This window comes from Sphaeramia orbicularis, chromosome 9, assembly GCF_902148855.1.
Source record: "Sphaeramia orbicularis chromosome 9, fSphaOr1.1, whole genome shotgun sequence".
Classification (NCBI taxonomy): domain Eukaryota; kingdom Metazoa; phylum Chordata; class Actinopteri; order Kurtiformes; family Apogonidae; genus Sphaeramia; species Sphaeramia orbicularis.
Genome location: NC_043965.1, coordinates 38423331 through 38433115, shown reverse-complemented (window position 1 = coordinate 38433115; position 9785 = coordinate 38423331). Strand labels below are relative to the sequence as shown.

Here is a 9785-nt window from a genome sequence, read left to right as displayed (position 1 = left end):
TGCACAAAATGAACCGTGCATTAACATCACTGTGTTCAAAGAACAAAACCAATACAATGCATGAACTCACAACAAATTACATACCTTTTCACAAAGACATGACCTTTTTTAGTACTACCACACTGAAATGGTTTTAATTTTTAACCTTATGTATTCCAATAATGAACTTATTGTATTTATGCTATTTATCATTTTTAACATTTTAACACACACCCATCACCTAATTTCCATCAGGCTACAATAATAAGGAATATTTACTGCAAATCAGTGTGACTTCTGCTGTTGCCTTTGAGAGACCAGTTCAGAAATGCGTGGCTTCACCTTGGCAACGGTGCGTCGGTCGTCACATGATTGTAACTGACCAGTGCGGTGACTGAAAATGTAAACAAACGCTACACATGTCTGCCTCCGTGGTTAACAGGAAGTAGCAAAAGTCATAACAACGATGTGGAAAATAATTCATCGTCAGACGAGTGGAAGAGATTATAAACACTTCCGGATGTGTTGTAGTGCTATAAGCAACAACAATACACCACGTATATTGGATGTCAATCAGAGAAAGAGTCTCCAAAGGCGTTTGTTTACATACACGGACCTAGCCCGACACACACACCCGACTGATGAGTCGAGCGTGTGTCTTGACCTCCGCCAAACCCCTGAGACTGACTCACCGAACCCCTAGGGTTCGATCGAACCCAGGTTAAGAACCACTGCTCTAGATGATAAAAATAATGCTAACATTTAAAAAAAAAAGTGTATGGGTATGTGGAGGAAAAAGAGCATAGAATAGAATAGAATAGAATAGAATAGAATAGAATAGAGTACAATACAATACAATACAATGCAATACAATATAGTTAGTGTATTTGGAAGAAGAAGAAAGAAATAGACAAAAAAATACATAACAATAAATATAACCTGGAAAAAAATATAATACATAAAAATAAAAATATTAACAAATAAATGTAAATACAAAGTTATGTCTTTTTTTTTAATTTTATTTTTATTTTTTTTACATGATATAGAAAGTTATTGTATAAAGCAGCCATTGTATGATGGACTTGTTTTTTTATTTTCAGTATTTTTTAATTAGTAAATTATCTATTTAATTGTCTTCCATGATTTTTGTAAATTGTCTCTCTATATCCTGCTTTATGTATGGTGAATGTTATTAAAGTTCAGGACAAATTCCCCTATTATGTGGGGTAATAAAATGAATCTTAGTCGTATTTCTTCTATTTTATTTGGGTAATTTAACTATGTCTCCCGTCGTCTTTATAATTAGTCTCCAATTGCAGTTCATATGTGTTGAATGTGATTTAATTTCCCTGCATTTGTGAAAATACATTTGCTTTTGAGTCTTCATAATGAACCAACTGCGGCGCACCTTCACTAACTGTACACTAGAGGGCACCAACGACACAACCTCCAAACCAACGAAGAAGAACAAAACAAACAACAGAAGAAGAAGAACCTGGAGGTAGCAGGTGTTTGAGAGTCCTGCTTCTTATCTGTGTTGGCTTCATCTAGGACGAAATTATAGGTAAAACCCACCGAACAAGAACAACATGTATTAATTTATGTTCAAACAAATTGTGACATGTATCTGGGCTTGTTCTGTCTCCTTTTGGACTGTTAGAAGGAGATACTGATGTTTTGCTAACTTACCGGAAAGGTGAATCAACGTTTGTCCTTGTGTTTTAACTCAGTAACAGTAAAGTACAGGTTATTAAATGCATATAACTCATAGACTAACAGTTATAACTATAGGTAACAACTATGCAGTGATAACGGGGTCTCTTCTTTAAAGTGATAACTTAAAAAGTGCCATCTCAGTTAGCTTCGATGCTCCCAAACGAACAGCGGCTAATTTATTATGGTTTTAAGAATGTCTGTGCAATGAATGTAAGATATTTGTATTTATGACACTATTTTTGACTGCAGAACTAATCTTCAAACCAGTCTCCTTCATTCGGCTCAAATGCTAAAAACAACCTTAGAAATATGCGTTTATGTTTATACATTTTTTTTTAACAAGAAACTACTAGCTAGCTTCCAGAAAGAGGAAGTGACGCAAACTCCAGATTTCTGCTTGTTTGATCATTCATATGTTTATAATAGCTGAAGATTCTTTATTTTTAGTATTAATAATGGTAATAGAAATGTAACAACATGTAATTTCCTGCATTTTGTCCATGCAAAAGGAAACGGGATGCAACAGTAAGGCAATGCTCTGAAATACTAATAAAATCGTCTAAAGCTGCATGAGAGGAAGTTAACTTTTATTTAAATAGCGCATTTTCAGACCACACACCACTACATGTTTTGCTATGACAGACAAAAAGGCAAATTAGAGACAAAATAACAGTTGTTAAATGGGGCCATCCATAAAAAGGCATTAAGTAACACAAAACCAAAGTATAAACAAATAGATCCTGTCTGCCTGCAGCTCTTTAAGGTCAGTCAGCTCTCTTTGTTTATATAGTAACAGTGCAAAGGTTTACTGATCCAAGTCTGTTCCTCAAGTCACCGCCAAATGTAGCTCAAGTAGAAGAAAATTGAATTTAGATGATGGATTTAGTAAGTAACATGTGAGGTAACCGTTTTTGCACTTTAGCCTCAATCCTATTTAAGGGTAACAAGGTCACTGAGTCCCAGCTGATGCCAAGCTAAGCCTGAGGAGATAAACCAGTGAGCAATGTGTCAATGTGTTACTACAAGGCTTCACAAGCTGCTGAGGGAGTGGAGGTCATGCTGACTGAGTTTAATTGTTACTCAATGTTGTGACTAAGGATTTGATAGCATCACAACATGTAAACTCTTAACACTCCAAACTTTTCTCACATGTCATCTTTCTTGTGTGTTTGCCAGAATGGCACAGTGGGGTGCCATATTTTCCATAATTGCAGCTCTTGGAGGTGCAGCACTTTTAGCCTCTGTGCATAAGATCGATGAAGGACACACTGGAGTTTATTACAGGTAAGTCTGCAGCAAATAAAGAGCATATTTTCTACAGTATGTGTTTAACACCAGAAACTGAAATGGGGAGTGTTTTGAACAACTGGGTTGTACAATATGACCAAAATCTCATACTCTGATTTAATTTTATATCTACATAATGATCAATATGATATGTTACACATATTCTTTAAATTAACCCATAAAGAGCCAGTGCTACTTTTGTGGCAGTTACCAAATGTATTTTTCTCTCCATTTTAAACTTTCTTAAGCAATTTATCACCATTTATTTTAATATTATCCTCTGCATTTTGCTTTATTTTCAGTGAAAATCAGGTATTTTACTATATTTAATTTACTGATCATGTAGATCTTCAGAAAAAGTTCAAATTAAAGTTGAGGGTTATTATATCAAAAACAAAGAAAACTGAAGAAAACATGACTTTTTCAGCAAAATATATCATTAACTAAACATAAAACAAGCATCTACATCAAAACTAATTTGTCAAACTCCAGAGGTTTTGCTGATGAATCAGTGTTGTAAAAGATAACGGTGTTTCCACAGCAACTACAGAGCCTCTGAACGTCCAAATGGGTCATATCTGATGACCATGAAAAGATGACAAACTGCAAAAGATGATAAACTGCATCAATTATTTACATGTATTCATAGGATTAGTGGATCAACAGGTATTAAACATTTTAGATCAGTGGATGGTTTTGGTCGTCCGTATGGGTTAAATAAGTTAATTTTTTTCAGTAAACAATAATAAGAAAAGCCTATGTTTCATTGCATTATGAGTCACTTATCTGCATGCATATACATATATACATATATATATATATATAGTTACTCATATTTGACCATTTTTCATTATTCATAACATTTGCACATTTTCAATTATACTTCAATTAAGCAAAATACAAAATATAAAAATGTCACTCTTATCAACTGTGGTTGCAAACAAAATGAATATACAAAATACTAAACATCAAGTAACAGTGGATTTTTAAAGGCTGATAGAATATTGGTAATTCCTAACAACAAAAAATGACTTTATTGAACTTTATTAGAAATTAGGTTTCTGTTGAACTGGACATCTAAGTAATAAACACCTAAATGAATAAGTCAATAGTAGATAAATCTGTCATCACACATCAACATCTGGAACTGAGCACTGAACTAACTTAAGAACTCTTAAGTTATTCTTTGTGCAGTGTTAATGTTCTGAGCTGTTCTTTTTCTTTAAACACATCAGTTCCACTTTAGATTCCTCATATTAACTATTGGCCACTGTTGGAGCTAAACTCTTCCAATAGGGATCATTTTATCTTATTGTACAGTGTTCACTTTTCTGGCGTGTGTCAGACTTTTCAGACTTCCCATCTATTTTGTCTCAGCTGGTCAGAGTCCTTGTTTAGTTGTGGAATCCACATTTTTGTGTCACACTCACTTTCCTTCATGTTTGTTTGGGTAAAAACGATGCACTGCAATTCAATTCAGTAAATGATAAAACATAATATGAAGTAATTTTCTATTGTCACACAGTAAATATTGTCATATTGCACAGCCCTAACCTTCAAACCTCATAGACTTAAACTGTCACCGGTGACCAAAAGCATCAACCGTTCTGAAATGTTTAATAACTTCTGAACCACTAAGCCTATCATTGCATTGAAATAAGCTGAGTAAACTGCAATTTCTTAGCTTTTAACTGGCGTCAGATATGACTCATTTGGATGTTCAGAGGATCCGTAGTGAACATGAAAACACTGATTCACCAATAAAACACATGTAGTTTAATAAATGGCAGTGGTTGTATATGTTTTTTTTTGCTGAAAAAGAATTTTTTCCTCAAGTTTGTCTGTTTTAATAACCTTTAAATGTACTCTTTTTTTAAGCATTCATATGGTCAGTAATTTAAATAGAGGAAAATATGTGCTTTTTACTGAAAATGGTCAAATGTGGTCGATGATATTATAAATGGTGCGCGCAGCAAAAGTTTTAAGGTTTAACAACAGTGATCTGTAATTGAAACGAATGAGTTCTAAAACTTCCTGAAAAGATTGCTTTGTGTCTGTACCCTCTAATATTTCAATGGTTTCTCATATACACAAAGTCCAGTAAACGTTTAACAAAAAAAAAAAAAAAAAAATAGAAAACCTCTGCCTGCAATCAGTGACTAAGACTGTGGTTTCTTATGACTAATGAGGTTTGTGTACGGGAGGTGTACCTTTTATCCTTACAAGTAATCTTATGAGGGAATTTTTCTTTCCTTCCACAGAAGTAGTTATCTTCACATGTCAGTGATAGAACTGCATTTGGAAGCCAAAAGCAGTAAAGAACCAGAGGTCTGACTATGTTGAAAAGCTTTTTTTTTGCAATACATCTGAAACCAGTGATTGTTTTTTTTTTTTAATTTTTAATATGGATTAATGTGCTGGTTATTCTCCCACTCATTTGAGTCTGTAAAATGTTAGAAAAATAAAGCAACTGTTGAAATGTCCCACAGCTTAAGGTGATGTAACCAAATTACTTATTTCAAATCCAATCCAGATGTATTTCACCCATACATTAGTATAATGGTTGTGAAATGCTTAGTTGCTAACTCTAATGACTGGGCATTAACACTGAAAATATAAAATACACAGAGATAGGTTACAATACATTCCTAATCTGTAACAAAATCTTATAAATATATGCATTTAAAATAGCAGAATGTTGTTTTTTTCATATTAACGCCAAATTGCTATGTAACTTGTTCAACATGACACCAAATAACACAGCAGATATTAAGTATAATCTTTATTTACATAGTGCTTTTAAAACCAGCAGATTACAAAGTGCTTTGACAGCAAACCGAACAATCAGAGCAGTAAGTGCACTTCCACTTAACCAAACAGTAGTGAACAAAGCTTACACAGAAACTTTTTGCTGGCAAATATAGAATTACTTACTTTGAACAGTTAAAATCAAACGAAAATCAGTGGGATTAACATCCAATCCTGATAAAAGTGCAATAAAAGAAAAAGAGTCGTGACATTATAAAAACAGAGAATGTTGTGACACATTACAGTGATAAAATTAAAAGGGACTGAAAAACTACTGAAAGCAACGGAAAGTACAGGCAGTAAGACGGAAGTAATTAAAATAAATGAGTTAAATAAATAAAATAAAAAGAATGCAGAATGCTAAAGCAAAATAAAAACTAAACCATTAAGGAATGCAAATACTAAAATTAAGCCTATGTGTTTTAAGAAGCAATTTAAAAGCGGTTACGGTCAGGGTTATGGAGTCAGCAGGTCTTATTTCCACAGGCAGTTTGTTCCAGAGTCGAGGCACTCTGGTCACCTTTAGATTTAAGCCTCGAATGTCGAACAACTACGACGTGATCCGTAAAATCTTAAAACCAATTCTAAAATGAACCAGGAGCCAGTGTAGGGGCACCAATAAAGTGGTGCTGTGATGCTGTCTGTTTAAAGCAGTAACAAGAAGAAGATATGAGATGATTTGTGATTGTGTGTAACTGACTTTTATTTACTAGTAAACCTTATTCACCTCATAATATAATAATTTACTGAAGACAAACTAAGAAACTGATATATGTACTGTTTATTTGTACAAGGACATTAATTTAGCATAGATTATTGCAACAGACCAAAGCATTAGACTAATTTGCAATACACATCCCTAGCTGGGATTTTAAAGAACATAAACACAACATAAAAACTGTGCACACTATAAAATAAATTACAATAAAGTGGAGTAGAACAAGAAATGGGTTCATTGTTGTCACTGTAAAATGGAGGCTACCTCGACTTTCTCCATTCACTCTTAAACTTAAAGCTTCAAAGTTTTTATTCCCCAAGTAATCAGAGTATTTATTCAAGTTGAGAGCTGAAATGTCCCAGTTGATATCTGCATTATGTTGTTTTTACTGTCTTATTTCAATTTATATGAATACTAATCAACACTCTTGGCCTGTGCTTTAATAACTAATCATTTTATTTAGCAACAGCAGTAAGAATCATTCTCAAATCAGTCAAATCCTTTATATATATATATATCAATATATCAATATTTTTGTTTCATTACTAATTGCTAAATCTGTACTAAATGGCTGTGTTCAGCTGGATAATATACAGCGAGTCAGTCATTATTGTGAAATTAATCCTGACAGAGTAATACAGGATGGAGGTTGATTTCGCAATAAGCACCGTCTCGCTTCACATTATCCCTTACATAATTTGTGTGTGTGTGTGTGTGTGCGTGTGTGCGTGTGCGCGCTGTAGAGGAGGGGCTCTCCTGACCACAACCAGCGGCCCTGGCTTCCATCTCATGCTCCCATTTATCACCACCTTCAAGTCTGTTCAAGTGAGTCACATCAGGTCATTAATACTAACATGAGGGTTCCTGGCACCCGAACTGCACAGATACAGTAAATTGAGTCTCATTTGTTTTTTTTATTTTTTTATTTTTTTGCCTTGCAGACAACGTTGCAGACAGATGAGGTGAAGAACGTACCATGTGGCACGAGGTAGTGCTGCTGTTTTGATTGGCTAAGTAGTATCAGATGTGTTCTCAAACCAGGTTATCATATGCATTTGTCCTCATGTTGTAGTTAATGGAGGGGAATCTTAAAGAAACAAAGATAGGGAGTGGAATCATTCTATTTGTCTGTTTTATCCTTGAAAATGTTTGAGTAAATTTTCTCTCCCATCAGTGGAGGTGTGATGATTTACTTCGATCGCATAGAAGTGGTGAACTACCTCATTCCTTCAGCAGGTAAGCTCTTCACAGCCCAAAATCCTCAGAGACTCTATTTATCTTAAACTCCTGTTGGATCTCTTTTGGATTCTTTACCCGTGAGCAACCAAAACATGTATCTAAATAGCAAAGCAACAGGAGATGATGTTTTGCAGCCATATGTACTACATCTGTCATTTCAGAGATGTTTGAGCTCTTGCTTTTCTCTCTCCAGTCTATGACATAGTGAGGAACTTCACGGCAGATTACGACAAAGCTTTGATATTCAACAAGGTTCATCATGAGCTCAACCAGTTCTGCAGTGTGCATTCTCTACAGGAGGTCTACATTGGCCTGTTTGGTAAGTGGATAATATAAGATAAGATAAGATATAAGATAAGATAAGATAAGATAAGATAAGATAAGATAAGATAAGATAAGATAAGATAAGATAAGATAAAGATAAAAATAAGATAAGGTATACTTTAGTGATCCCCCAAGGGGGAAATTCATATGTACATCAGCATACAATAAACATCAAATGCAACAGAAAAACAAGATAAAAGTATACACATATATATTCTACTGAGACCCAGCAATGCATTTTTGTCCTCTTGTAGGGGACAAAAGTTTCACAGTTTTACTTAAAAAAAAAAAAATGCTGTCCTTTGCAAAGGACATTCTATTAATAAATAAATTAAAATTATTTTAAAAATGTATCTGAAAAAAATGTTGCATTATGCAGTTTCTAATCAAGATAATTTTTTAATGCAAAAAAGCTCAAACTTTCACTTTCCTGGATAGATAGATAGATAGATAGATAGATAGATAGATAGATAGATAGATAGATAGATAGATAGATAGATAGATAGATAGATAGATAGACACACACACATATGGATGAAAAATATAAAACCAATTTGTTAAAGTGTCTAATTTGTTAAACTGCTGCAGGTTGCCTGTAAAATGACTGACAAAAAGATAATAAGTCTGTATAAACAGCAGGCAGTCAGGCTGAATCTGAAGGTTCAAAACATCCAGACTTTATCACTTGTTCCATTAGGTCTGAGCCACTTTGTTTCCCTCAACAGCTGTTATACATATGCACAAGTGTTAGCTTAATTTTCATTCTTGGAAATGGAATTAACATGTCTGTATGGGAGACATTATCAACCGAACCTCAGACCAGAACGAATACACAACCGCACTAAACTGTGTTGCACGTACACCTCCGCTTAATTGTTTTCAAACACCCCTACTTCTCCGATTTTAATGAAATTTAAGAAATCCAACACCATTGAATGATCTGAAACAGAACAAAGATAGGTGGCAACCAGCCAGAGGTTAAAAAGAACGTTTAGGTTCATGAAAACAGAAAAATAAACTGGATTTCAGTCATAAAGAAGGCCTTTGTAGGGACCAAGTAATGGGTTATCAACTTACAGCTTCTCTGGAGAAAAAGAAGTAAGTGAAGCCTTGAAAGGTGATGCAAGGGATTCCTGTAAAAGCAGTGCTGGAACAGACTGTGTTACGTCTATGAAGCATTATTTGGAAAATGCTGTCCTGCGGGAAGAAGTGTTTGTTATCATAGCGGCTATAAAAGAGCAATTAATACAGGGACAGATCATTATGTCCCGTAAAAGTGTAGGACTGTCCTTAAGAGACAATCGAGATGTTAAAAAATTCTACGTCCTTTACTCGGAGGTGTATGTGTTATCAGTAGCAGCATTCATTTAGAATAAGAATTGACTTAAAGTGAAAGTATCTCCTAGTATGATCATGATTGGACAGGTCTGTAATGCTTGATCAACTACAATGAATTCACTTACATCACACCATTATGTCTGTGTAACAAAGAAGAAAAGTTAATGTCTTTAACACACACTGATTGCTGCTTTCATGTCCATGTTTGCCATCTTTCCAACAAGTAGAGACTGGTGTTAAATCATGTTGGCAGGACAGTCTTTTTACAACGCCTGCATGTTTGAATAAAAACCTCCTTGTTAAGTGCCGCTATGATCCATTATATTCCCATATCAATACTTCATCCCACCTCTATTTAGAACCATCTTAACCTTAA

The 9785-nt window shown here is 34.3% G+C and overlaps 1 protein-coding gene across 2 annotated transcripts in view; it reads left to right on the top strand.

Annotated features, from left to right (window-relative positions):
- Positions 1 to 1448: 1448 nt before the first annotated feature.
- Positions 1449 to 9785, top strand: part of erlin2 (ER lipid raft associated 2) — a 30201-nt gene continuing 21864 nt past the window's right edge. Inside the window, exons 1-6 of one of the 2 annotated variants that reach the window (XM_030143050.1) lie at positions 1449 to 1543; positions 2872 to 2979; positions 7252 to 7333; positions 7450 to 7496; positions 7683 to 7744; positions 7941 to 8066. In XM_030143050.1, the coding sequence (XP_029998910.1) occupies positions 2873 to 2979; positions 7252 to 7333; positions 7450 to 7496; positions 7683 to 7744; positions 7941 to 8066 (424 nt within the window). In that variant the 5' untranslated portion in view covers positions 1449 to 1543; position 2872. Of the gene's footprint in view, positions 1544 to 2752; positions 2980 to 7251; positions 7334 to 7449; positions 7497 to 7682; positions 7745 to 7940; positions 8067 to 9785 lie in introns of those variants that run through there. The other variant, XM_030143051.1, reaches the window with a different exon arrangement.